The following is a 26530-nucleotide window of genomic DNA, read 5'->3' as shown; positions in this document are numbered from 1 at the left end:
CGATGCACACTGCTCCTGCTGCCCTCTTTGTGTGACTCCAGGCCCGTGGGCACGTTAGGGGGGGACAGCAGGAGCCTTTTCAGCTGTAGGGAGGGGGACATAGGTTGGGACAACTGTCATTTACACATCTGCCAATCAATCCATCCATCAGCAGAACATACAGTATCATCACTCCTGACAGGGTTCATTCCACCGCAAAAAGCCTCCTCCCCTTTCTGCTCCTCCAACCAGCGTTCAAACCGAAGCTGACAGGAGGAAGCTGTGTGAATATAAGATCAAACAGAAATGTGATCCTATAGCTCGCCTAGTCACTTTTCAACCAGGAGGTAATGCTCCATTGCAGTTCAGAAGGGCATTTTATTCCCTCGCATTTCATTCATTACACATTGAGGCAGCGGCATCGCATGTGAAATCATCAGATGATATAAATCTGCTTACAACAACAATCCCCTAAGCTGCGCTGGTTTTGGAACACACTGAGGATGTCACGGGAGTGCTGACTGTAGATGTGAGGGAATGATGTGGCTGGTTCCAGGATGTATGGCTGCTAGTTAATACTGACTGGTCTTACATGTCATGTTGAAACAGATGATGAAATAGATGAGAAGAGCAGTGCTAATTGAGTTGCCCATCCCTGTCAGCATGTGCCAACCCGGCAGGGACTTCAATGGTGCCTCTCAGTGTTTCATTGAGGAAAGTGAAGGGGGGCTGAAGGTTTCCATCTCTATGTACAACACTGTTGGTGCGCCAGGCCCACACATGCCATGACAGACTACTCTACTCTGGACCAATTCCTGCACTGCCTGGCTCAATGTAGCCCTTGTTCTCTGCTGCTCACAACCTCTCGCTCGCTCGCACTTACGCACACACACACGCACACGCACACACTGAGGTCAGGTGCAGTTACAGATCCTGTCAGTAGAGGGAGTCCTGCTCCTCCACTCACTAACCAGTCATGACACCCCAGGGTAATCTCGTTCCCAGACACTTCCGCCCAAATGAGTCTAGCGGACCAACACGTCACACTTGGCATTTGTTAGCCAATGCAGAGAGCTGGGAGAAACTCAACCAACAAATCATCTCCCACAACACATTCTCACACCACAAGCACAGAGCCACACCTCACAGTTATGTGATTCGCTAATATTAAATTATGACAAATACTTTACTCAGTAAGGTCACTCCCATAGAATCCTATGGTCACTCCCACTAAGGCCAATTTTGAGTGGTTGATATATCAGGCTTATATGCGCTGTGCGACGAGGTTACCCCCAGGGTCACAACAATAAATCCTCTGGTCTGTCACTGGGATGGAGAGGGACTGACTGACAGGCAGGAAGGGAGGGAGGTGGACTGTTATGTGTCACCATGTTAATCCACATTTCAAAATATAAAATGGGCCTTTTTTTGCCTAAAAACAGATGTTGAATATAATGACATCTTATTGGTCATCAATCCACTACTCTAGCCTATTATCTATGGGTCTGTATATTTGTCAGTAAAAACACCACAAATGTTTACCTCTGAATGACTAGCATGCACAACAACAAAATGTTTACCTCTGAATGACTAGCATGCACAACAACGTTTACCTCTGAATGACTAGCATGCACAACAACGTTTACCTCTGAATGACTAGCATGCACAACAGATGTTTACCTCTGAATGACTAGCATGCACAACAGATGTTTACCTCTGAATGACTAGCATGCACAACAGATGTTTACCTCTGAATGACTAGCATGCACAACAGATGTTTACCTCTGAATGACTAGCATGCACAACAACGTTTACCTCTGAATGACTAGCATGCACAACAGATGTTTACCTCTGAATGACTAGCATGCACAACAGATGTTTACCTCTGAATGACTAGTATGCACAACAAATGTTTACCTCTGAATGACTAGCATGCACAACAACGTTTACCTCTGAATGACTAGCATGCACAACAACATTTACCTCTGAATGACTAGCATGCACAACAACGTTTACCTCTGAATGACTAGCATGCACAACAACGTTTACCTCTGAATGACTAGCATGCACAACAACGTTTACCTCTGAATGACTAGCATGCACAACAACATTTACCTCTGAATGACTAGCATGCACAACAACGTTTACCTCTGAATGAATAGCATGCACAACAACATTTACCTCTGAATGACTAGCATGCACAACAACATTTACCTCTGAATGACTAGCATGCACAACAGCGTTTACCTCTGAATGACTAGCATGCACAACAGCGTTTACCTCTGAATGACTAGCATGCACAACAGCGTTTACCTCTGAATGACTAGCATGCACAACAGCGTTTACCTCTGATTGACTAGCATGCACAACAACGTTTACCTCTGAATGACTAGCATGCACAACAGCGTTTACCTCTGATTGACTAGCATGCACAACAGATGTTTACCTCTGAATGACTAGCATGCACAACAACGTTTACCTCTGAATGACTAGCATGCACAACAACGTTTATCTCTGAATGACTAGCATGCACAACAACATTTACCTCTGAATGACTAGCATGCACAACAACATTTACCTCTGAATGACTAGCATGCACAACAACGTTTACCTCTGAATGACTAGCATGCACAACAGCGTTTACCTCTGAATGACTAGCATGCACAACAGCGTTTACCTCTGAATGACTAGCATGCACAACAACGTTTACCTCTGAATGACTAGCATGCACAACAACGTTTACCTCTGATTGACTAGCATGCACAACAGATGTTTACCTCTGAATGACTAGCATGCACAACAACGTTTACCTCTGAATGACTAGCATGCACAACAGCGTTTACCTCTGATTGACTAGCATGCATAACAACATAAACAGAATACCAGTTTTGACTCATTTTGTCGTATTGCTGCTATCACTACCAACTGATACCAACTCCCATTAAGATTCTTAAGCTATCTAAGGACATCATGAGGGTAATTTTCATCAATTTGTTAAAAATGTCCCATCAGTGGGTATATATATAGAGTCTGAATGTTCTCCTGTAATTGTAATTATCTCTGAGAGGCAGAGTGACTTGAGGTAGAGACCATGTAGGTATGTAGATAACTCATTTCCCTCAGCGCTGTAACCCAATAGGACCTTTGTAACCCTTGCCTTGATCATTTGGGATTTCTGTCTCTTTAACCCTGCTCCAAAGTTTACAAACTTAAGGAAAATGAAGGAAGTATTTTGGCTTCATTGTGGACAAGAGGAATATGGACATATTACAGGAGGAAGGAAGCATGAGTAGATAGGGACAACAGTTGAAAATAAAAATATGTTTTTCCTGAGAGGGGTGCAGGGGAGAGAGGGTAGAGGCATCCCAAAGGACAGTGTGAAAAGAGGAGAGGGGGTGACAGTGTAACTGCTGGCGCTATAGGATGCTGGGCAGGGTCCTAGGAGTCAGACATGGGTATGACAGTAGTATATCACCCCTTTAAGATGGCAAAGGACTGAGAGAGAAATAGAACAATGGGGGAAAGGGAAAAAAAGGAAGATTGAATGAGAGTTAGGGGAGGTACAGTCGACCCGGAAAGTACATTTTCAACATTTTGTTACGTTAAAGCCTTATTATTTGAAAATTAATTCAATTAAATGTGTCATTATGGGGTACACACAATACCCAATAAGACAAAGTACTGACTAAGGGTCTGAATACTTATGTAAATGTTATTTTCAGATTGATGAGGGGGGCAAAATGATTTTATCAATTTTAGAATAAGGCTGTAACATAATAAAATGTGGAAAAAGTCCAGGGGTCTGAATACTTTCTGAATGCACTGTATGGGGGGGGGGGGGGGGTCAAAAAGAGGTGAGAGCCACAGTTTCTTTAAGAGAACATGTTTGTGGTCCAGGTTGCCTGCCAGTAAAAAGCATTCTTATTAGAAGTAGTGGTTGCTAAAAAGAATGGAAAAGCCCAAAATGAGAAAAATTCAGACCTTTGTTGACTATCATACCCATGCTGTGGGGTAGTCAGAGCAGAGGCCCATCCAAATCCCTCTTAAACAGTGAGGAAGGGTTCTTACTAGAGACGGATCTTCTGTCTCTGGGCTCAGGGAGCCTGAAGGGAAGGGGAGGTCCTCCTCGGACCCCTCCCTCAGCGAGGGAAACACAGACAGCCCCCCCTCCTCGTCCTCCACCATGCCGTCCAGGCTGTCTGTGAGAGCAGCCAGCAGCGCCGCATTCTCATCTTCTATCTGGAGGGGGCAGGAGAGAGAGAGAGAGAGGGCATCAGTGAACACACTACTACCCACTTGCAACACAGTCAGTTACAACACAGAGCACTCTGCATTTGAATTCTGAAATGGCTACTCTAGTCTGAGAGCGCCATCCATCCATACACAGTGTTGTTCGTTTTAGCAGCTGCCATGTTACTAAGAGCAGAGTCTGGTGGTGGGATGATAACAGAGCGGAGACAGCCTATGGGAAGTAAACAAGGTTTCATCCCCCCCCCCCCCCCCCCCCCCCCTCCCCCATCTGAAGGTTAAATGAACTAAGCTGGGAGATCAATGGCTTCCACACTGGCATCCAAAACAAGGCCCGGAGGCGTCCCAATCCAATCGCTACTCTATCCCGCTAAAATCTATCTGAAATAGGGATTATTATCAAGTGGATGGTAAATTAGACAACAGCGTTGGGTGGTGGGGCCCGGCTCACTCAATCACTACCATGGTGGGTGATGTTTATGAACACATTATATGACATCTGTGCATTAGTCTGATCAATAAAAATTGTAAAATGGGAGTCTACAACCTTATCATAGACTAAGACTGGAGCCTCTTCAGTTTACCAATAATCGGTGTAGTCTAGTCCAATGTAGGGTTGCACAATTCTGTGAACTTTCAATAAATTCCCGGTTTTCCCAAAATCCCGGTTGGAGGATTCCTGGAGTCAGGTGGGAAATCCAGAATCATCCAAATAGGATTTCTGGAAAACCAGGGAATTTATTGAAAGTGCCAGGCATTTTTCAACCCTACAATTTTAGAAGGGTTCCAAAGGAGTTCTTTGGCTTTCCCCATAAGAGAACCCTTTTTGGTTCCAAGTAGAACCCTTTTTTGTGTTCCATATAGAATCCTCTGTGAACGGGTTCTTCTACGTGGAACCCAAAAGGGTTCTATCTGCAACCTTAAAGGGTTCTTCAAAGGGTTCTCATATGGGGACAGCCGAAGAAACATTTTAGGTTCTAGAAAGCACCTTTTTTCTAAGAGTTCTAGTCCCTATGTTGTAGTTCTATTACATAGGGTAGGTGGTCCTGGTGGAATCCTATCCTGGTCCCAGATCAGTTTCCAAGACAGAACAAACAGATATGGGCCCGTATCTACAATGCATCTCAGAGTAGGAGTGATGATCTAGGATCTGTCCATCTAATCTAGATCATAATCTATTCATTATGATCTAAAAGGCAAAACTGATCTGAGATCAGCACTCCTACTCTGAAAAAAACGATTGATACGGGAATCCTGAGCACGCAGGCCGAGCGTCTCACCTCAAAGAGCTCGGGGTCTCCTGTGCTGTACTGGATGGAGGCAGGGGAGATGTCGGCATTGTCGTTGCACCAGTGGAGCTCGCTGAGGCAGTTGACTGAGTCAAAGTCGCTGGCGTCCAGCTGAGAGAGGTCAATGTCAGGGAAGTCAGCGTCCAAGCGGTCCGAGCAGACCTCCTCCTCCCCATACTGTAGAGAGAGAGAGAGAGAGAGAGAGAGAGACAGAGACAGAGACAGAGCAAGAGAGAGAGACAGAGCGAGAGAGAGAGAGAGAGAGCGAGAGAGGGAAAGAGAGAGCGAGAGAGAGAGAGCGAGAGCGAGAGCAAGAGAGAGCGAGAGAGAGCGAGAAAGAGCGAGAGAGAGAGAGAGAGAGAGAGAGAGACAGAGAGAGACAGAGACAGAGCAAGAGAGAGAGAGAGAGACAGAGCGAGAGAGAGACAGAGCAAGAGAGAGAGACAGAGAGAGAGAGAGAGAGAGAGAGAGCGAGAGAGGGAAAGAGAGAGCGAGAGAGAGAGAGCGAGAGCAAGAGAGAGCGAGAGAGCGAGAGAGAGCGAGAAAGAGTGAGAGAGAGAGAGAGAGAGAGAGAGAGACCGAGGGATGGAGGGAGGGTGAAGAGGGAGGAAAGGTCAGGTTATACTCTTGTTTGATCAAAGTCCTTTTTAAGAAATACAGTACATTGAAGATATCATTGATATCTTATCGAATATATGTAAATATACATTACACCAATTCCATTGATATCAAATAGCTGTAATGGTTAATGGAAGGGTAATGGGCCAGCAGCCTCTACTTAAACCATGCTTGTCAGCAAGCTCATATTAATGGAGGTGGGTAGACTACTACAGTAGAGTATGGTTGTCAATGACACAGAGCCCTATGAAAGAAACAGTCTCCCTCAGCACACGCTCATTACAACTAATGGACAGAGTGATGAAATATGCACCAGAGTCACAACAGACCAGAGTCACGAGACTGAGACCATCTGATAATGAGCCCCAGAAAACCTGGGATATTCTACTACAGAGCATCAGTCATCTGGTAGTAAAACTGGGATATTCTACTACAGAGCAGCAGTCATCTGGTAGTAAAACTGGGATATTCTACTACAGAGCAGCAGTGCTGGCAGTCCTCTGGTAGTAAAACTGGGATATTCTACTACAGAGCAGCAGTGCTGGGGGTCCTCTGGTAGTAAAACTGGGATATTCTACTACAGAGCAGAAGTGCTGGCAGTCCTCTGGCAGTAAAACTGGGATATTCTACTACAGAGCAGCAGTCCTCTGGTAGTAAACCTGGGATATTCTACTACAGAGCAGCAGTCATCTGGTAGTAAAACTGGGATATTCTACTACAGAGCAGCAGTCATCTGGTAGTAAAACTGGGATATTCTACTACAGAGCAGCAGTGCTGGGGGTCCTCTGGTAGTAAAACTGGGATATTCTACTACAGAGCAGCAGTCCTCTGGTAGTAAAACTGGGATATTCTACTACAGAGCAGCAGTGCTGGGGTCCTCTGGTAGTAAAACTGGGATATTCTACTACAGAGCAGCAGTCATCTGGTAGTAAAACTGGGATATTCTACTACAGAGCAGCAGTGCTGGGGGTCATCTGGTAGTAAAACTGGGATATTCTACTACAGAGCAGCAGTCCTCTGGTAGTAAAACTGGGATATTCTACTACAGAGCAGCAGTCCTCTGGTAGTAAAAATGTGATATTCTACTACAGAGCAGCAGTGCTGGGGGTCCTCTGGTAGTAAAACTGGGATATTCTACTACAGAGCAGCAGTCATCTGGTAGTAAAACTGGGATATTCTACTACAGAGCAGCAGTGCTGGGGGTCCTCTGGTAGTAAAACTGGGATATTCTACTACAGAGCAGCAGTCCTCTGGTAGTAAAACTGGGATATTCTACTACAGAGCAGCAGTGCTGGGGTCCTCTGGTAGTAAAACTGGGATATTCTACTACAGAGCAGCAGTCATCTGGTAGTAAAACTGGGATATTCTACTACAGAGCAGCAGTCCTCTGGTAGTAAAACTGGGATATTCTACTACAGAGCAGCAGTCCTCTGGTAGTAAAACTGGGATATTCTACTACAGAGCAGCAGTCCTCTGGTAGTAAAACTGGGATATTCTACTACAGAGCAGCAGTCATCTGGTAGTAAAACTGGGATATTCTACTACAGAGCAGCAGTCCTCTGGTAGTAAAACTGGGATATTCTACTACAGAGCAGCAGTCCTCTGGTAGTAAAACTGGGATATTCTACTACAGAGCAGCAGTCCTCTGGTAGTAAAACTGGGATATTCTACTACAGAGCAGCAGTCCTCTGGTAGTAAAACTGGGATATTCTACTACAGAGCAGCAGTCCTCTGGTAGTAAAAATGGGATATTCTACTACAGAGCAGCAGTGCTGCGGGTCCTCTGGTAGTAAAACTGGGATATTCTACTACAGAGCAGCAGTCATCTGGTAGTAAAACTGGGATATTCTACTACAGAGCAGCAGTGCTGGGGGTCCTCTGGTAGTAAAACTGGGATATTCTACTACAGAGCAGCAGTCCTCTGGTAGTAAAACTGGGATATTCTACTACAGAGCAGCAGTGCTGGGGTCCTCTGGTAGTAAAACTGGGATATTCTACTACAGAGCAGCAGTCATCTGGTAGTAAAACTGGGATATTCTACTACAGAGCAGCAGTCCTCTGGTAGTAAAACTGGGATATTCTACTACAGAGCAGCAGTCCTCTGGTAGTAAAACTGGGATATTCTACTACAGAGCAGCAGTCCTCTGGTAGTAAAACTGGGATATTCTACTACAGAGCAGCAGTCATCTGGTAGTAAAACTGGGATATTCTACTACAGAGCAGCAGTCCTCTTGTAGTAAAACTGGGATATTCTACTACAGAGCAGCAGTCCTCTGGTAGTAAAACTGGGATATTCTACTACAGAGCAGCAGTCCTCTGGTAGTAAAACTGGGATATTCTACTACAGAGCAGCAGTCCTCTGGTAGTAAAACTGGGATATTCTACTACAGAGCAGCAGTCCTCTGGTAGTAAAACTGGGATATTCTACTACAGAGCAGCAGTCCTCTGGTAGTAAAACTGGGATATTCTACTACAGAGCAGCAGTCATCTGGTAGTAAAACTGGGATATTCTACTATAGAGCAGCAGTCCTCTGGTAGTAAAACTGGGATATTCTACTACAGAGCAGCAGTCCTCTGGTAGTAAAACTGGGATATTCTACTACAGAGCAGCAGTCCTCTGGTAGTAAAACTGGGATATTCTACTACAGAGCAGCAGTCCTCTGGTAGTAAAACTGGGATATTCTACTACAGAGCAGCAGTCCTCTGGTAGTAAAACTGGGATATTCTACTACAGAGCAGCAGTCCTCTGGTAGTAAAACTGGGATATTCTACTACAGAGCAGCAGTGCTGGGGGTCATCTGGTAGTAAAACTGGGATATTCTACTACAGAGCAGCAGTCCTCTGGTAGTAAAACTGGGATATTCTACTACAGAGCAGCAGTCCTCTGGTAGTAAAACTGGGATATTCTACTACAGAGCAGCAGTGCTGGGGGTCCTCTGGTAGTAAAACTGGGATATTCTACTACAGAGCAGCAGTCCTCTGGCAGTAAAACTGGGATATTCTACTACAGAGCAGCAGTCCTCTGGCAGTAAAACTGGGATATTCTACTACAGAGCAGCAGTCATCTGGTAGTAAAACTGGGATATTCTACTACAGAGCAGCAGTCCTCTGGTAGTAAAACTGGGATATTCTACTACAGAGAAGCAGTCCTCTGGTAGTAAAACTGTGATATTCTACTACAGAGAAGCAGTCATCTGGTAGTAAAACTGGGATATTCTACTACAGAGCGCAGTGCTGGGGGTCCTCTGGTAGTAAAACTGGGATATTCTACTACAGAGCAGCAGTGTTGGCAGTCCTTTGGTAGTAAAACTGGGATATTCTACTACAGAGCAGCAGTCCTCTGGTAGTAAAACTGGGATATTCTACTACAGAGCAGCAGTGTTTGCAGTCCTTTGGTAGTAAAACTGGGATATTCTACTACAGAGCAGCAGTCCTCTGGTAGTAAAACTGGGATATTCTACTACAGAGCAGCAGTGCTGGCAGTCCTCTGGTAGTGGTTTGGGGAATAAGCCAGAGTGAAGGGATGTGACTCCAGTCCCCTGGGGAGAGAGATGGAAAACACATTTCATGAAGAGAGGGACAGAACAGGAAATAGGCTATGCCTGTGGAGAGTGGAACTGGAGAGGACTTGGAGGAGAAGAGTAGTGTGTGTGTGTGTGTGTGTGTACTTTTCAGATTGGGGTGATGTTTAAACAAAATTGGTACCGTTGAAGTTTAGATTTTTTTTAAATATATATATATTTTTTATATATATACAGTTGAAGTCGGAAGTTTACATACACTTTACATACACACTGAAGTCATTAAAACTCGTTTTTCAACTACTCCACAAATGCCTTGTTAACAAACCATAGTTTTGTAAAGTCCGTTAGGACATCTACTATGCGCATGACACAAGTAATTTTTCCAACAATTGTTTACAGACAGATTATTTAACTTATAATTCACTGTATCACAATTCCAGTGGGTCAGAAGTTTACATACACTAAGTTGACTGTGCCTTTAAACAGCTTGGAAAATTCCAGAAAATGATGTCATGGCTTTAGAAGCTTCTGATAGGCTACTTTACATCATTTGAGTCAACTGGAGGTGTACCTGTGGATGTGTTTCAAGGCCTACCTTCAAACTCAGTGCCTCTTTGCTTGACATCATGGGAAACTCAAAATAGATCAGCCAAGACCTCAGAAAAAAAAGTCTGATTCATCCTTGGGAGCAATTTCCAAACGCCTGAAGGTACCACGTTCATCTGTACAAACAATAGTATGCAAGTATAACACCCAAGCATACTTCCAAAGTTGAGGCAAAATGGCTTAAGGACAACAAAGTCAAGGTATTGGAGTGGCCATCACAAAGCCCTGACCACAAACGTATAGAAAATTTGTGGGCAGAACTGAAAAAGTGTGTGCGACCAAGTAGGCCTACAAACCTGACTCAGTTACACCAGCTCTGTCAGGAGGAATGGGACAAAATTCACCCAACTTATTGTGAGAAGCTTGTGGAAGGCTGCCCGAAATGATTTACCCAAGTTAAACAATTTCAAGGCAATGCTACCAAATACTAATTGAGTGTATGTAAATAAAAGCCGAAATAAACCATTCTCTCTACTATTATTCTGACATTTCACATTCTTAAAATGAAGTGGTGATCCTAACTGGCCTAAGACAGGGAATTTTTACTAGGATTAAATGTCAGGAATTGTGAAAAGTTTAAATGTATTTGACTAAGGTGAATGTAAACTTCCAGATTCAACTGTGTATATAGAGTGGGGCAAAAAAGTATTTAGTCAGCCACCAATTGTGCAAGTTCTCCCACTTAAAAAGATGAGAGAGGCCTGTAATTTTCATCATAGGTACACGTCAACTATGACAGACAAAATTATTTTTCCGGAAAATCACATTGTAGGATTTTTTATGAATTTATTTGCAAAATATGGTGGAAAGTATTTGGTCACCTAAAAACAAGCAAGATTTCTGGCTCTCACAGACCTCCTTCCATCAGCAAGGGCATTGAAAATGAAAAGTGGCTGGGTCTTTCAGCATGACAATGATCCCAAACACACCGTCCGGGCAATGAAGGAGTGGCTTCGTAAGAAGCATTTCAAGGTCCTGGAGTGGCCTAGCCAGTCTCCAGATCTCAACCCCATAGAAAATCTTTGGAGGGAGTTGAAAGTCCTTGTTGCCCAGCAACAGTCCCAAAACATCACTGCTCTAGAGGAGATCTGCATGGAGGAATGGGCCAAAATACCAGCAACAGTGTGTGAAAACCTTGTGAAGACTTACAGAAAAAGTTTGACCTCTGTCATTGCCAACAAAGGGTATGTAACAAAGTATTGAGATAAACTTTTGTTATTGACCAAATTCTTATTTTTCACCATAATCTGCAAATCAATTCATAAAAAAATCCTACAATGTGATTTTCTGGATTTTTTTTCTTCTCATTTTGTCTGTCATAGTTGAAGTGTACCTATGATGAAAATTACAGGCCTCTCTCATCTTTTTAAGTGGGAGAACTTGCACAATTGGTGGCTGACTAAATACTTTTTTGCCCCACTGTATATACATATATATATATATATATATATATATATATATATATATATATATATATATATATATATATATATATATATATATATATATATATAATTAAAATTACAAAACTACCACTAACAGGTCCCAATCATCACCATAAAGGGAAACATTTTAATTAAACAAAGACCCAACGCAACAGTGCTGTAATTATTTGCCACGGATATAAAGCCCCCAGGAATGTCATCATCGTTAATAGTTTAAAAAATGGCAGAGAGCAAGGAAGCGAAAGTAAGGTGAGCACCGTCTGGTAGAGTTTCCACTAGTTACCACAAACAAATTCAAAATTGGTCATATCGTAAAAAATCATGATATTTGTTTGTTTGTTGCTTTTTGGTCTTAATTTAGTTAGGTTGAAAATCTCATTTTAAGAAGATAAATTATAGAAATAGGCGGGTTTTATGACTGTGTCTGTGGTAACTAGTGACAACCTCTGGTAGCTAACCAGGGCTGTGGTAGATTGAACAACACTGCCCCCTAGCGGTCACACACAGGACCATATCTGAATTGTGAATTCATGTAATTTTATGATTTTTTTCTTGTTGTTTAAACAATAAAAACAATGGCAGTTTAAAGGTTAAGAATGTTTTACATTTGTTACATTCCTGGTTTCTGATAGTTGTCTTTGGTGTGCCAGAGGGGCCACTGGTATACAGGGTGTGCCTGACTTTGATGTGCCTGACTTTGACTTTGATAATGCGGTTTGCAGGTGGCCCCTAGCAGAGCCTAACCACAAGCTGAATATTCTGTGCCACAGAGCCCCAGCTAAGCATCTTTGATTAAATGTGACTAACACTAAATACTCCAGCTCTGTTTCACGTCGCACCCGCCTCTACTAACCAATCCAATCCAATTTCACTCATTTCATTAAACTAGTCCGGGGTCAGCCTGGTTTCACAACCAATCATCAGAAATCACTTCCAGCAACGCTTTCTGAGGACAATGAGATGAGTGGTCTTGTTGAGACAAGCAGAACAAGGGTAATTTCGTCCCTGTGAAAAACACACCTTTTCAAACACACATTACATTTCCAGGACATTGAAAAGCCGCAAACTAGCCTATCGGTGCCTTGTTGTCTAGTTAGTGAGTTGTAAACTTATCACATGAAAGCTGTGTTCTCTTTGATGGAAACAAACCTTTAATGCGATGTTAGCAACTCTACATTATGTTTGTTGGATCAAAGATTAGGGGTTAATAAATTGATAAAAGTTATATAAATTGCAGATGTAGGCCAACACAGTTGTATGTGTGTGCCACTGTAATGATCAACGAACTGGTTACTCAAGCCAACTCAATTATAATGTTCTCTGGCTGAGCGAGAGAGCAAGAGACAGAGAGAGAGAGAGATGTGGTGGCAGGCTAGCTGGTTTGATATCTCAGAAGATGTGGAAGGAGTAAAGAGGAGAGAGTATGGGGAGAATGCCCTCTACATGGCCCTCCCCCATCCATCCTTTCTGCAGGTCTGACTCCAGCGGTGAGTGTGTGTGTGGGTGATGGAGCCTTTAAGCACTCTCTCCCTCCATGTTCAATTTAAGTGCTTTATTGGCACGGGAAACACATGTTAACATTGCCAAAGCAAGTGATGTAGATAAAACAAAATTGAAATAAGCAGTACAAATTAAAAGTAAACAACATTTATCAAAATTGGGTTTAATTTCAAATTCTTTGTGGATCTGTGTAATCTGAGGGAAATTTGTGTCTCTAATATGGTCATACATTTGACAGGAGGTTAGGAAGTGCAGCTCAGTTTCCATCACATTTTGTGGGCAGTGTGCACATAGCCTGTCTTCTCCTGAGGGCCAGGTCTGCCTATGGCGACCTTTCTCAATAGAAAGGCTATTGTCAAAGCTTTCCTTAAATTTAGGTCAGTCACAGTGGTTAGGTATTCTGCCACTGTGTACTCTCTGTTTAGGGCCAAATAGCATTCAATTTTTCAGATTTTTTTTTGTTTTTGGGCTCCCAAGTGGCACAGAGGTCTTAGGCACTGCACCTCAATACTAGAGATGTCACTACAGACACCCTGGTTCAAATCCAGGCTGTATCACAACTGGCCATGATTGGGAGTCCCATAGGGCGGTGCACAATTGGCCCAGTGTCGTCTGGGTTTGGTCGTCATTTTAAATAAGAATGTGTTCTTAACTAAAGAAAGATAAATAAAAAAATGTATTTTTAAAAAATTCTTTCTAATGTGTCAAGTAATTATATTTTTGTTTTCTCATGATTTGGTTGGGTCTAATTGTGTTGCTGTCATGGGGCTCTGTTTATGAACAGAGGACCAGCTTGCTCTGCATGCAGAGTCTCAATTTGGTGTTTGTCCCATTTTGTGAATTCTTGGTTGGTGAGCGGACCCCAGACCTCACAACCATAAATGGCAATGGGTTCTATAACTGATTCAAGTATTTTTTGCCAGATACTAATTGGTATGTCGAATCTTATGTTCCTTTTGATGGCATAGAAGGCCCTTCTTGCCTTGTCTCTCAGCTCGTTCACAGCTTTGTGGAAGTTACCTGTGGCGCTGATGTTTAGGCAGAGGTATGTATAGTATTTTTGAGTACTCTAGGGCAATGGTGTCTTGACGGAATTTGTATTTGTAGTCCTGGAGACAGGACCTTTTTTCGAACAACATTATTGTTTTTCTTACTAAGATTTACTGTAAGGCCCATGTCTGCAGAAGACTTACAGTGGGGAGAACAAGTATTTGATTCACTGCTGATTTTGCAGGTTTTCCTACTTACAAAGCATGTAGAGGTCTGTAATGTCTATCATAGGTACACTTCAATTGTGAGAGACGGAATCTAAAACAAAAATCCAGAAAATCATATTGTATGATTTTTAAGTAATTCATTTGCATTTTATTGCATGACATAAGTATTTGGTCACCTACCAACCAGTAAAAATTCCAACTCTCACAGACCTGTTAGTTTTTTTTACATGCTTTGTAAGTAGGAAAACCTGCAAAATCGGCAGTGTATCAAATACTTGTTCTCCCCACTGTAGGTGCTGCTGTAGGCCCTCCTTGGTTGGTGACAGAAGAACCAGATCATCAGCAAACAGTAGACATTTGTCTTCAGATTCTAGTAGGGCGAGGCCTGGTGCTGCAGGCTGTTCTAGTGCCCTCGCCAATTTGTTGATATATATGTTGAAGAGGGTGGGGCTTAAGCTGCATCCCTGTCTCAACCCACGGCCCTGTAGAAAGAAATGTGTTTTTTGCCAATTTTAACTGCACAATTGTTATTTGTGTACATGGATTTTATAATGTGTTGTGTTTTTCCCACAACACCACTTTCCATCAATTTGTATAGCAGACCCTCATGCCAAATTGAGTCGAAGGCTTTTTTGAAATCAACAAAGCATGAGAAGACTTTGCCTTTGTTTTGGTTTGTATGTCTGTCAATTAGGGTGTGCAGGGTGACTACGTGGTCTGTTGTACGGTAATTTGGTAAAAAGCCAATTTGTCATTTGCTCAGTACATTATTTTCACTGAGGAAATGAACTAGTCTGCTGTTAATGATAATGCAGAGGCTTTTCCCAAAGTTGCTGTTGACCCATATCCCACGGTAGTTATTGGGGTCAAATTTGTCTCCACTTTTGTGGATTGGGGTGATCGGTCCTTGCTTCCAAATATTGGGGAAGATGCAAGAGCCAATGATGATATTATTAAAGAGTTAAAGCCAATTGGAATTTGTGGTCTGTATATTTTATAATTTCATTGAAGATACCATCAACACCACATGCCTTTTTGGATTGGAGGGTATGTCCTGTAGTTCATTCAATGTATTTGGAGAATCCAGTGAGTTCTGGTACCCTTTAATTGTCGATTCTAAGATTTGTATTTGATCATGTATATGTTCTTGCTGTTTGTTCTTTGTTATAGGGCCAAAAAGATTGGAGAAGTGATTTAACCATACATCTCCGTTTTGGATAGATAACTCTTTGCGTTATTGTTTGTTTATTGTTTTTTAATTTTCCCAGAAGTGGTTAGGTTTTTGGATTCTTCATCAAATCATTTGTCATTGTTGTTCATTTTCAGTTTTCTGTTTGACATTTTTAGATTTGATAGGGAAGCTAAAATATACTTTTTAGGTTTTCTACTGCCAAGTTTACACCTTCACTATTACAGTGGAACGTTTTGTCCAGGAAGTTGTGTAAAAGGGATTGAATTTGTTGTTGCCTAATTGTTTTTTGCTAGGTTTTCACACTACTTTCCTTCCATCTCTAGCATTTCTTAATATTATTCAGTTCCTTTGGCTTTGATGCCTCATGATTGAGTATTGATCTGATTAAGTAGACTGTGATTTTGCTGTGGTCTGATAGGGGTGTCAGTGGGCTGACTGTGAACGCTCTGAGAGACTCTGGGTAGAGGTCAGTGATAAAGTAGTCTACAGTACTACTGCCAAGAGATGAGCTATAGGTGTACCTACCAGAGGACTCTCCTTGAAGCCTAACATTGACTATGTACATACCCAGAGCTGCAGGAGCTGCAGGAGTTGTGACCCGTTTTCTGCTGGTTATGTTGTTGTAGTTGTGCCTAGTGGGGCATATGGGGGAGGGAATGCTGGCACCTCCAGGTAAATGTTTGTCCCCCTGTGTGCTGAGGGTGTCAGGTTCTTGTCCAATTCTGGCATTTAGGCCACCACAGACTAGTACATGTCCCTGGGCCTGAAAATTATTGCTTTCCCCCTCCAGGATGGAGAAGCTGTCTTCATTAAAGCATGTGGATTCTAGTGCGGGGGATACATTTTTCTCTGTTGAGATAATTTCTAATGTTCCTGTTTTGTTTAATTTAATAGAGTGAGTTAAGTCTCTTCACTGTTTCACACCTGGTAGTTTAGAGGATGGGACAAGCAGCTCTCTGTAACCTAGAGGGCAACCAGTGGGTCCATCTCTTCTATACCATGTCCAGGTTCCTGCTATTTAGGCCAAAGGCAGAGTATCTCAGGCCTTAGATATTCCAGGATGAGATAGTGAAGGCTTTGTGTTCCATAAAGTGTCCAATGTTGTTAGTTGTGTGGTTTGGCCTCAGACCAGTAAGTGTGAGCAGAGCCTGCTGAGCATATCTCTCTCTCTCTCTCTCAATTTAAGGGCTTTATTGTCATGGGAAATGTATGTTCACATTCCCAAAGCAAGTGAAATAGATAAACAAAAGTGAAATAAACAATAAAACATGTACAGAAAACATAACACTTAGCAAAGTTCCAAAAGAATAAAGACATTTCAAATGTAATAGCATGTACAGTGGGGCAAAAAAGTATTTAGTCAGCCACCAATTGTGAAAGTTCTCCCACTTAAAAAGATGAGAGAGGCCTGTAATTTTCATCATAGGTACACTTCAACTATGACAGACAAAATGAGAAAAAAAATCCAGAAAATCACATTGTAGGATTTTTAATGAAATTATTTGCAAATTATGGTGGATAAATAAGTATTTGGTCACCTACAAACAAGCAAGATTTCTGGCTCTCACAGACCTGTAACTTCTTCTTTAAGAGGCTCCTCTGTCCTCCACTTGTTACCTGTATTAATGGCACCTGTTTGAACTTGTTGTCAGTGTAAAAGACACCTGTCCACAACCTCAAACAGTCACACTCCAAACTCGACTATGGCCAAGACCAAAGAGCTGTCAAAGGACACCAGAAACAAAATTGTAGACCTGCACCAGGCTGGGAAGACTGAATCTGCAATAGGTAAGCAGCTTGGTTTGAAGAAATCAACTGTGGGAGCAATTATTAGGAAATGGAAGACATACAAGACCACTGTACATGTCCAGGCCCGTCTGAAGATTGCTAGAGAGCATTTGGATGATCCAGAAGAAGATTGGGAGAATGTCATATGGTCAGATGAAACCAAAATATAACTTTTTGGTAAAAACTCAACTCGTCGTGTTTGGAGGACAAAGAATGCTGAGTTGCATCCAACTCAGCCATACCTACTGTTAAGCATGGGGGTGGAAACATCATGTTTTGGGGCTGTTTTTCTGCAAAGGGACCAGGACGACTGATCCGTGTAAAGGAAAGAATGAATGGGGCCATGTATCGTGAGATTTTGAGTGAAAACCTCCTTCCATCAGCAAGGGCATTGAAGATGAAACGTGGCTGGGTCTTTCAGCATGACAAAGATCCCAAACACACCGCCCGGGCAACGAAGGAGTGGCTTGATGAGAAGCATTTCAAGGTCCTGGAGTGGCCTAGCCAGTCTCCAGATCTCAACCCCATAGAAAATCTTTGGAGGGAGATGAAAATCCGTGTTGCCCAGCAACAGCCCCAAAACATCACTGCTCTAGAGGAGATCTGCATGGAGGATGGGCCAAAATACCAGCAACAGTGTGTGAAAACCTTGTGAAGACTTACAGAAAACGTTTGACCTCTGTCATTGCCAACAAAGGGTATATAACAAAGTATTGAGATAAACTTTTGTTATTGACCAAATACTTATTTTCCACCATAATTTGCAAATAAATTCATTAAAAATCATACAATGTGATTTTCTGGATTTATTTTCTCTCATTTTGTCTGTCATAGCTGAAGTGTACCTATGATGAAAAATACAGGCCTCTCTCATCTTTTTAAGTTGGAGAACTTGCGCAATTGGTGGCTGACTAAATACTTTTTTGCCCCACTGTATATATACACAGTGTTGTACTCATGTGCAAATAGTTCAATTGTAATTAATACGATGGGAGACCGAGTGCTGGTTCAAGAGCAGGGCACAGCAGGTGTTTATTAGCAAAGGACCACAGGAAGAGGCAGGTAGCTGGGTCCAGGGACAGGCAGAAGGTCATACACAGGGGGTCCAAAACGGTCACAGTACAGGCAGGGAACAGGCTAATAACGCAGTCCGGAAGATCAGGCAAGAGGTTGATGACAGGAAATCTGACAGTCACAGTACAGGCAGGGAACAGGCTAATAACGCAGTCCGGAAGATCAGGCAAGAGGTTGATGACAGGAAATCTGACAGTCACAGTACAGGCAGGGAAAGGCTAATAACGCAGTCCGGAAGATCAGGCAAGAGGTTGATGACAGGAAATCTGACAGTCACAGTACAGGCAGGGAACAGGCTAATAACGCAGTCCGGAAGATCAGGCAAGAGGTTGATGACAGGAAATCTGACAGTCACAGTACAGGCAGGGAAAGGCTAATAACGCAGTCCGGAAGATCAGGCAAGAGGTTGATGACAGGAAATCTGACAGTCACAGTACAGGCAGGGAACAGGCTAATAACGCAGTCCGGAAGATCAGGCAAGAGGTTGATGACAGGAAATCTGACAGTCACAGTACAGGCAGGGAAAGGCTAATAACGCAGTCCGGAAGATCAGGCAAGAGGTTGATGACAGGAAATCTGACAGTCACAGTACAGGCAGGGAAAGGCTAATAACGTAGTCCGGAAGATCAGGCAAGAGGTTGATGACAGGAAATCTGACAGTCACAGTACAGGCAGGGAACAGGCTAATAACGCAGTCCGGAAGATCAGGCAAGAGGTTGATGACAGGAAATCTGACAGTCACAGTACAGGCAGGGAAAGGCTAATAACGCAGTCCGGAAGATCAGGCAAGAGGTTGATGACAGGAAATCTGACAGTCACAGTACAGGCAGGGAACAGGCTAATAACGCAGTCCAGAATATCAGGCAAGAGGTTGATGACAGGAAATCTGACAGTCACAGTACAGGCAGGGAAAGGCTAATAACGCAGTCCGGAAGATCAGGCAAGAGGTTGATGACAGGAAATCTGACAGTCACAGTACAGGCAGGGAACAGGCTAATAACGCAGTCCAGAATATCAGGCAAGAGGTTGATGACAGGAAATCTGACAGTCACAGTACAGGCAGGGAACAGGCTAATAACGCAGTCCGGAAGATCAGGCAAGAGGTTGATGACAGGAAATCTGACAGTCACAGTACAGGCAGGGAACAGGCTAATAACGCAGTCTGGAAGATCAGGCAAGAGGTTGATGACAGGAAATCTGACAGTCACAGTACAGGCAGGGAACAGGCTAATAACGCAGTCCGGAAGATCAGGCAAGAGGTTGATGACAGGAAATCTGACAGTCACAGTACAGGCAGGGAACAGGCTAATAACGCAGTCCGGAAGATCAGGCAAGAGGTTGATGACAGGAAATCTGACAGTCACAGTACAGGCAGGGAACAGGCAAAAAGGCGTTGTTAGTGAGGATGGCCAAAAACTATGATTCACAGGAGGACTAATACGGAAATGAACAGAGCTCCGACTAGACCGTGTTTCAAAACAAAAAATACCTCACAATGATGGGGTGCAATGAACTGAACTAAGTAGTGTGTGATAATGACATACAGGTGTGTGAACAGGTGATCAGAATTCAGGTGATTGGGATCTGGAGAGTGATCTGCGTTCAGGGGATCTATGTGTTTTGTGGGCTGGAAAGTGGGCTGGAAAGTGAGCTGAGTTCAGGGGATCTACGTGTTTGAGAGTGTGAGTCGGAAGCAGACGTTACATAAATAAACATAAATATAGGTTGTATTTACAATGGTGTTTGTTCTTCACTGGTTGCCCTTTTCTTGTGGCAACAGGTCACAAATCTTGCTGCTGTGCACACTGTGGTATTTCACCCAATAGACATGGGAGTTTATCAAAATTTGATTTTCTCTCTCTGTCTGTCTCTCTCTCTCTCTCTCTCTCTCTCTCTAATAAGAGGTCAGGCTAATCAATTTGAACAAAGCTCTTTATTTCCAGGCAGGCTTTGTGTTTTTGACCTGTTTCTCCCCTCCCTTGTCTCCATAGCAGAACGCCTGGATATCAATCAATAAAAATATCCTTAGGCTCTGAAGGTTTAAGGTCACAGGGAGAACTGTCAGGCACAGATGCAAATACTCACGCATGAGTGCATGCATGCACGCACACGCACGCACACACACACACACACACGCACGCACCCATGTACACACACCGATATGCACGCATGTACAGTATGTTTTTTTGGTTATTTTCCCCCTCAATTTAGTGATATCCAATTGAGAGTTACAGTCATATCCCATCACTGCAACTCCCGTATGGACTTGGAAGAGGCAAAGGTCGAGAGCCATGCATCCTCCGAAACACGACCGCCAAGCCGCACTGCTTCTTAACACACTGCCCGCTTACCCCAGAAGCCAGCTGCACCAATATGTCGGAGGAAACACTGTACAGCTGGCGACAGAAGTCAGCATGCATGCGCCTGGCCGTCACAAGGAGTCGCAAGAGCGTGATGGGACAAGGACATCCAAGCCGGCCAAATCCTCCCCTAACCCAGACGATGCGGGGCCAATTGTGTGGAGCCTCATTGGTCTCCCAATCGCGGCCAGCTGCGACACAACCCGGGATCGAACCCAGATCTGTAGTGACGCCTCTAGCACTGCGATGCAGTGTCTTAGACTGCTGCACCACTCATGACATGGACGTGCATTGAGGCCGCTCCCCCCTCAGTCACTGTGGTTATGCATCATGTAGCAGATTTAATCACATACCACAGCCACACCATTGAACCACAGCCACACCATTGAACCAGAGTCACACCATTAAAACAGCCACACCATTGAACCAGAGCCACACCATTGAACCAGAGCCGCACCACTGAACCAGAGCCGCACCACTGAACCAGAGCCACACCATTGAAACAGAGCCGCACCATTGAACCAGAGCCGCACCACTGAATCAGAGCCACACCATTGAACCAGAGCCACACCATTGAACCAGAGCCACACCATTGAACCAGAGCCGCACCATTGAACCAGAGCCACACCATTGAACCAGAGCCACACCATTGAACCAGAGCCACACCATTGAACCAGAGCCGCACCACTGAACCAAAGCCGCACCACTGAACCAAAGCCACACCATTGAAACAGAGCCGCACCACTGAACCACAACAACACCTTAATTGAAGGGGCTGTGGCCTCTGTCATTTAGTAATACTACACGCTGTCTGTGGGGATCCATGCTGGTGGCCATTCACCAGAACTGAATCTCTATAGAAGGAGTTCTAATCTAGGATCTGTTGATATAATTTTATTTATTATGATATGAAAGCCTAAACTGATCCTAGAACAGCACTCTTACTCTGAGATAAATTGTGGATACGGGCCCAGGAATCAGAATGCAGGAATCATCTAAAGCATGTAATTATGAGCTGTGGTGTGAATTGTTGCTAACTCAAAGGAGGTTATGTATAATAATCAACCTATCAAATGCAGAGTGGATATTTTTGCCTTGTGTGGACCTAAAAGGAAATGAGTCAGTGTTCTAAAGTGGCAACAGAAACTGCCAACTGAGACATGAAAACAGTGTTAGCTCAGCCATGTGTTGTGTGAAACTACACACAGAGATAATTATGTTAATGTTGGCTGGCACATCATTGTTAATCCAGCCATAACCTACTATCAAGAACACCACCACCGTCCTTTCAGCTCTCCTGTTTTCATTTCTGTGTTCTGTCTTTTCTGTCATCCTCCTCGTCCCCTTGTTCTCTCGCTCCCCCTCAGCTGCTATGGGGACATGTAGCCTCCACCACCACCTCTGAAATATGTGACATCAACAGAAAGCCCAAGGTGACAAGGGAGAAATAAACCAGGAAGGAATGTGAACTATGCACTCCTTATCGATGTCCATGTCTGTTTACAGCCAACCAGAGCCGTGTATTAGCCCTTTACGGCTGTATTTGTATCTGTGTTTAATCCACTGAAAAGGACCAGAAAAGAAGCAGGGGGAAAAAACACACAAAAATGTCGTTCTTCATAATATTTGATAACTTTTTACATTTCATAATTTGTCCTGAAGAGGGCGCTATAAGCCTATCTTGCCTTCGCACTACAGCAAGACTTTTCACCCAACGCAACTAAACCAGTCAGAGAGAAGAGTGAACTACTATTAACTAACGGTTAATGCTTCTATGGTGAGTGTTGAGTAGATAGAAGCTTGCCAGCTCAATAAAGTGCCAAAAATACACACTGGCCATAGAATTACTGTCAGGTGAAGTGTCATGGTTCGTTGTTGGGTGTCATTACAAACAATAGATGCTATGTCCAAAATGTAAAGCAAGAGCTGTGCTAAGAACGTTCAACTCTGTGTTAACGTTACAGCCCTTTAGTGAAAGCCGTGAAATCTGACATGTTATATTTGTGGCTGCAAGGAGCCAAGGTAAGTTGCTAGCTAGCATTAAACTTATCTTATAAAATAAGCAATCTTCACATAATCACTAGTTAACTACACAAGGTTGATGATATTACTAGTTTAACTAGCTTGTCCTGATTTAACAAAAGCGTATTCGCGAAAAAGCTTTATCGTTGCACAAACGTACCCAACCAAAAACATCAATGCCTTTCTTAAAATCAATACACAAAAATATATTTTTTTTTAAACCTGCATATTTAGTTAAAATAAATTCATGTTAGCAGGCAATATTAACTAGGGAAATTGTGTCACTTCTCTTGCGTTCAGTGCAAGCAGAGTCCGGGTATATGCAACAGGTTGGGCCGCCTGGCTCGTTGCGACCTGTGAACTAATTTGCCAGAATTATACACAATTATGACATACATTGAAGGTTGTGCAATGTACCAGCAATATTTAGACTTAGGGTTGTTACCCAAATTTCACTGAAAGAATAATTTGTTTTCAAAATGATAGTTTCTGGATTTGACCATATTAATGACCAAAGGCTCGTATTTCTGTGTTTATTATGTTATAATTAAGTCTATGATTTGATATTTGATAGAGCAGTCTGACTGAGCGGTGGTAGGCAGCAGCAGGCTCCTAAGCATTCATTCAAACAGCACTTTACTGCATTTGCCAGCAGCTCTTCGCTGTGCTTCAAGCATTGAGCTGTTTATGACTTCAAGCCTATCAACCCTTGAGATTAGGCTGGCAATACTAAAGTGCCTATTAGAACATCCAATCGTCAAAGGTATATGAAATACAAATGGTATAGAGAGAAATAGTTGACGCGTCATAATTCCTATAATAACTACAACCTAAAACTTCTGAACTGGGAATATTAAAGAACTGGGAATATAGAAGCACCAGTTTCATATGTTCTCATGTTCTGAGCAAGGAACTTAAACGTTAGCTTTTTTACATGGCACATATTTCTTCTCCAACACCGGGTTTTTGCATTATTTAAACCAAATTGATCATGTTTCATTATTTACTTGAGACTAAATAGATTTTTATTTATGTATTATATTAAGTTAAAATAAAAGTGTTCATTGTTCATTCAGTATTGTTGTAATTGTCATTATTACAAATAAATACATAAAAATCGTCCGATTAATCGGTATCGACTTTTTTTGGTCCTCCAATAATTGGTATCGGCGTTGAAAAATCATAATCGGTCGACTTCTAGCAGATATATCGGTTATCGGTGAATATTTCCCCTCTAAAACTGGTATCTGATCAAAAAATACCATTGCATATGCTGCATACAAAATGTCCAGAATCCATAGTGGCCTTTTGAAAACAGGATCCTTGAGGCCATTAAAAGAGCTATTTGTTGAATTTCCATGTGTGTTCGCTTAGGCAACACGTTCCTATCCATTCAGTCAAAAACGGCAAAGACATCTATATCGATCCCCCAAAAAACGAATTATAGACAGCATATGGATGCTCGCCATTGTGTGTGTTGTGTTATATAAAGCTCACACAGTCACAGTCATGTGCTTCAAAGTCAGTGGAACGAGTCACACAGTGCAGTGTGGGTCCCGATTCTTTCTCTCTCCCAAAGCACAACCATACAAGGACAACCTGTAGGCTAGTGAGGACAGGGAGAACTGACAAAATACTGTTACAACTTCTGTTACTTCTGCTACAACTACTGCTACAACTACTGCTACTGCTGCTACTGCTACAAATACTGCTACTGCTGCTACTGCTACAAATACTGCTACAACTACTGCTACTGCTATAACTGCTGCTACAACTACTGCTACTGCTACAACTACTGCTACAACTACTGCTACTGCTACAACTACTGCTACAACTACTGCTACTGCTACAACTACTGCAACAACTACTGCTACAACTACTGCTACAACTGCTGCTACTGCTATAACTACTGCTACTGCTATAACTACTGCTACAACTACTGCTACTGCTACAACTGCTGCTACTGCTACAACTACTGCTACTGCTATAACTACTGCTATAACTACTGCTACTGCTACAACTACTGCTACAACTACTGCTACAACTGCTGCTACTGCTACAACTACTGCTACTGCTATAACTACTGCTACAACTACTGCTACTGCTACAACTGCTGCTACTGCTACAACTACTGCTACTGCTATAACTACTGCTATAACTACTGCTACTGCTACAACTACTGCTACAACTACTGCTACAACTGCTGCTACTGCTACAACTGCTGCTACAACTACTGCTACTGCTATAACTACTGCTACTGCTACAACTACTGCTACAACTACTGCTACAACTGCTGCTACTGCTACAACTGCTGCTACTGCTACAACTACTGCTACTGCTATAACTACTGCTATAACTACTGCTACTGCTACAACTACTGCTACAACTACCGCTACAACTGCTGCTACTGCTATAACTACTGCTACTGCTATAACTACTGCTACAACTACTGCTACTGCTACAACTGCTGCTACTGCTACAACTACTGCTACTACTATAACTACTGCTATAACTACTGCTACTGCTACAACTACTGCTACAACTACTGCTACAACTGCTGCTACTGCTACAACTGCTGCTACAACTACTGCTACTGCTATAACTACTGCTACTGCTACAACTACTGCTACAACTACTGCTACAACTGCTGCTACTGCTACAACTACTACTACAACTGCTGCTACTGCTACAACTACTGCTACAACTGCTGCTACTGCTACAACTGCTGCTACAACTACTGCTACTGCTATAACTACTGCTACTGCTACAACTACTGCTACAACTACTGCTACAACTGCTGCTACAACTACTGCTACAACTACTGCTACAACTACTGCTACAACTACTGCTACAACTACTGCTACAACTACTGCTACAACTGCTGCTACTGCTACAACTACTGCTACAACTACTGCTACAACTACTGCTACAACTACTGCTACAACTACTGCTACAACTACTGCTACAACTGCTGCTACTGCTACAACTACTGCTACAACTACTGCTACAACTACTGCTACAACTGCTGCTACTGCTACAACTGCTGCTACAACTACTGCTACTGCTATAACTACTGCTACTGCTACAACTACTGCTACAACTACTGCTACAACTGCTGCTACAACTACTGCTACAACTGCTGCTACTGCTACAACTACTACTACAACTGCTGCTACTGCTATAACTACTGCTACAACTACTGCTACTGCTACAACTACTGCTACAACTACTGCTACTGCTACAACTACTGCTACAACTACTGCTACTGCTACAACTACTGCTACAACTACTGCTACTGCTACAACTACTGCTACAACTACTGCTACTGCTACAACAACTGCTACAACTGCTGCTACTGCTACAACTACTGCTACTGCTACAACTACTGCTACAACTACTGCTACTGCTATAACTACTGCTATAACTACTGCTACTGCTACAACTACTGCTACAACTACCGCTACAACTGCTGCTACTGCTATAACTACTAACTACTGCTACTGCTATAACTACTGCTACAACTACTGCTACTGCTACAACTGCTGCTACTGCTACAACTACTGCTACTACTATAACTACTGCTATAACTACTGCTACTGCTACAACTACTGCTACAACTACTGCTACAACTGCTGCTACTGCTACAACTGCTGCTACAACTACTGCTA

At 42.9% G+C, this 26530-nt stretch overlaps 1 protein-coding gene across 4 annotated transcripts in view; it reads right to left on the bottom strand.

The window, feature by feature from the left end:
* LOC110504406 (peroxisome proliferator-activated receptor gamma coactivator 1-beta) overlaps window positions 1-26530 on the bottom strand; it is a 110155-nt gene that overhangs the window by 17355 nt on the left and 66270 nt on the right. The window contains exons 1-4 of one of the 4 annotated variants that reach the window (XM_090219347.1): window positions 22104-22260; window positions 5508-5693; window positions 4048-4218; window positions 1-83 (exon numbers count right to left, since the gene is read on the bottom strand). The exon at window positions 1-83 is cut by the window's left edge and continues 49 nt beyond it. In XM_090219347.1, the coding sequence (XP_090075473.1) occupies window positions 1-83; window positions 4048-4218; window positions 5508-5693; window positions 22104-22172 (509 nt within the window). In that variant the 5' untranslated portion in view covers window positions 22173-22260. Of the gene's footprint in view, window positions 84-3960; window positions 4219-5507; window positions 5694-22103; window positions 22261-26530 lie in introns of those variants that run through there. The other 3 variants (XM_036970536.2, XM_090219350.1, XM_090219349.1) reach the window with 3 other exon arrangements.

Source organism: Oncorhynchus mykiss, chromosome 25 (genome assembly GCF_057628025.1).
Source record: "Oncorhynchus mykiss isolate SJ-2025 chromosome 25, ASM5762802v1, whole genome shotgun sequence".
Classification (NCBI taxonomy): domain Eukaryota; kingdom Metazoa; phylum Chordata; class Actinopteri; order Salmoniformes; family Salmonidae; genus Oncorhynchus; species Oncorhynchus mykiss.
Note: the sequence above shows the minus strand (reverse complement) of the source record. Positions and strands in the feature narration are given on the sequence as shown.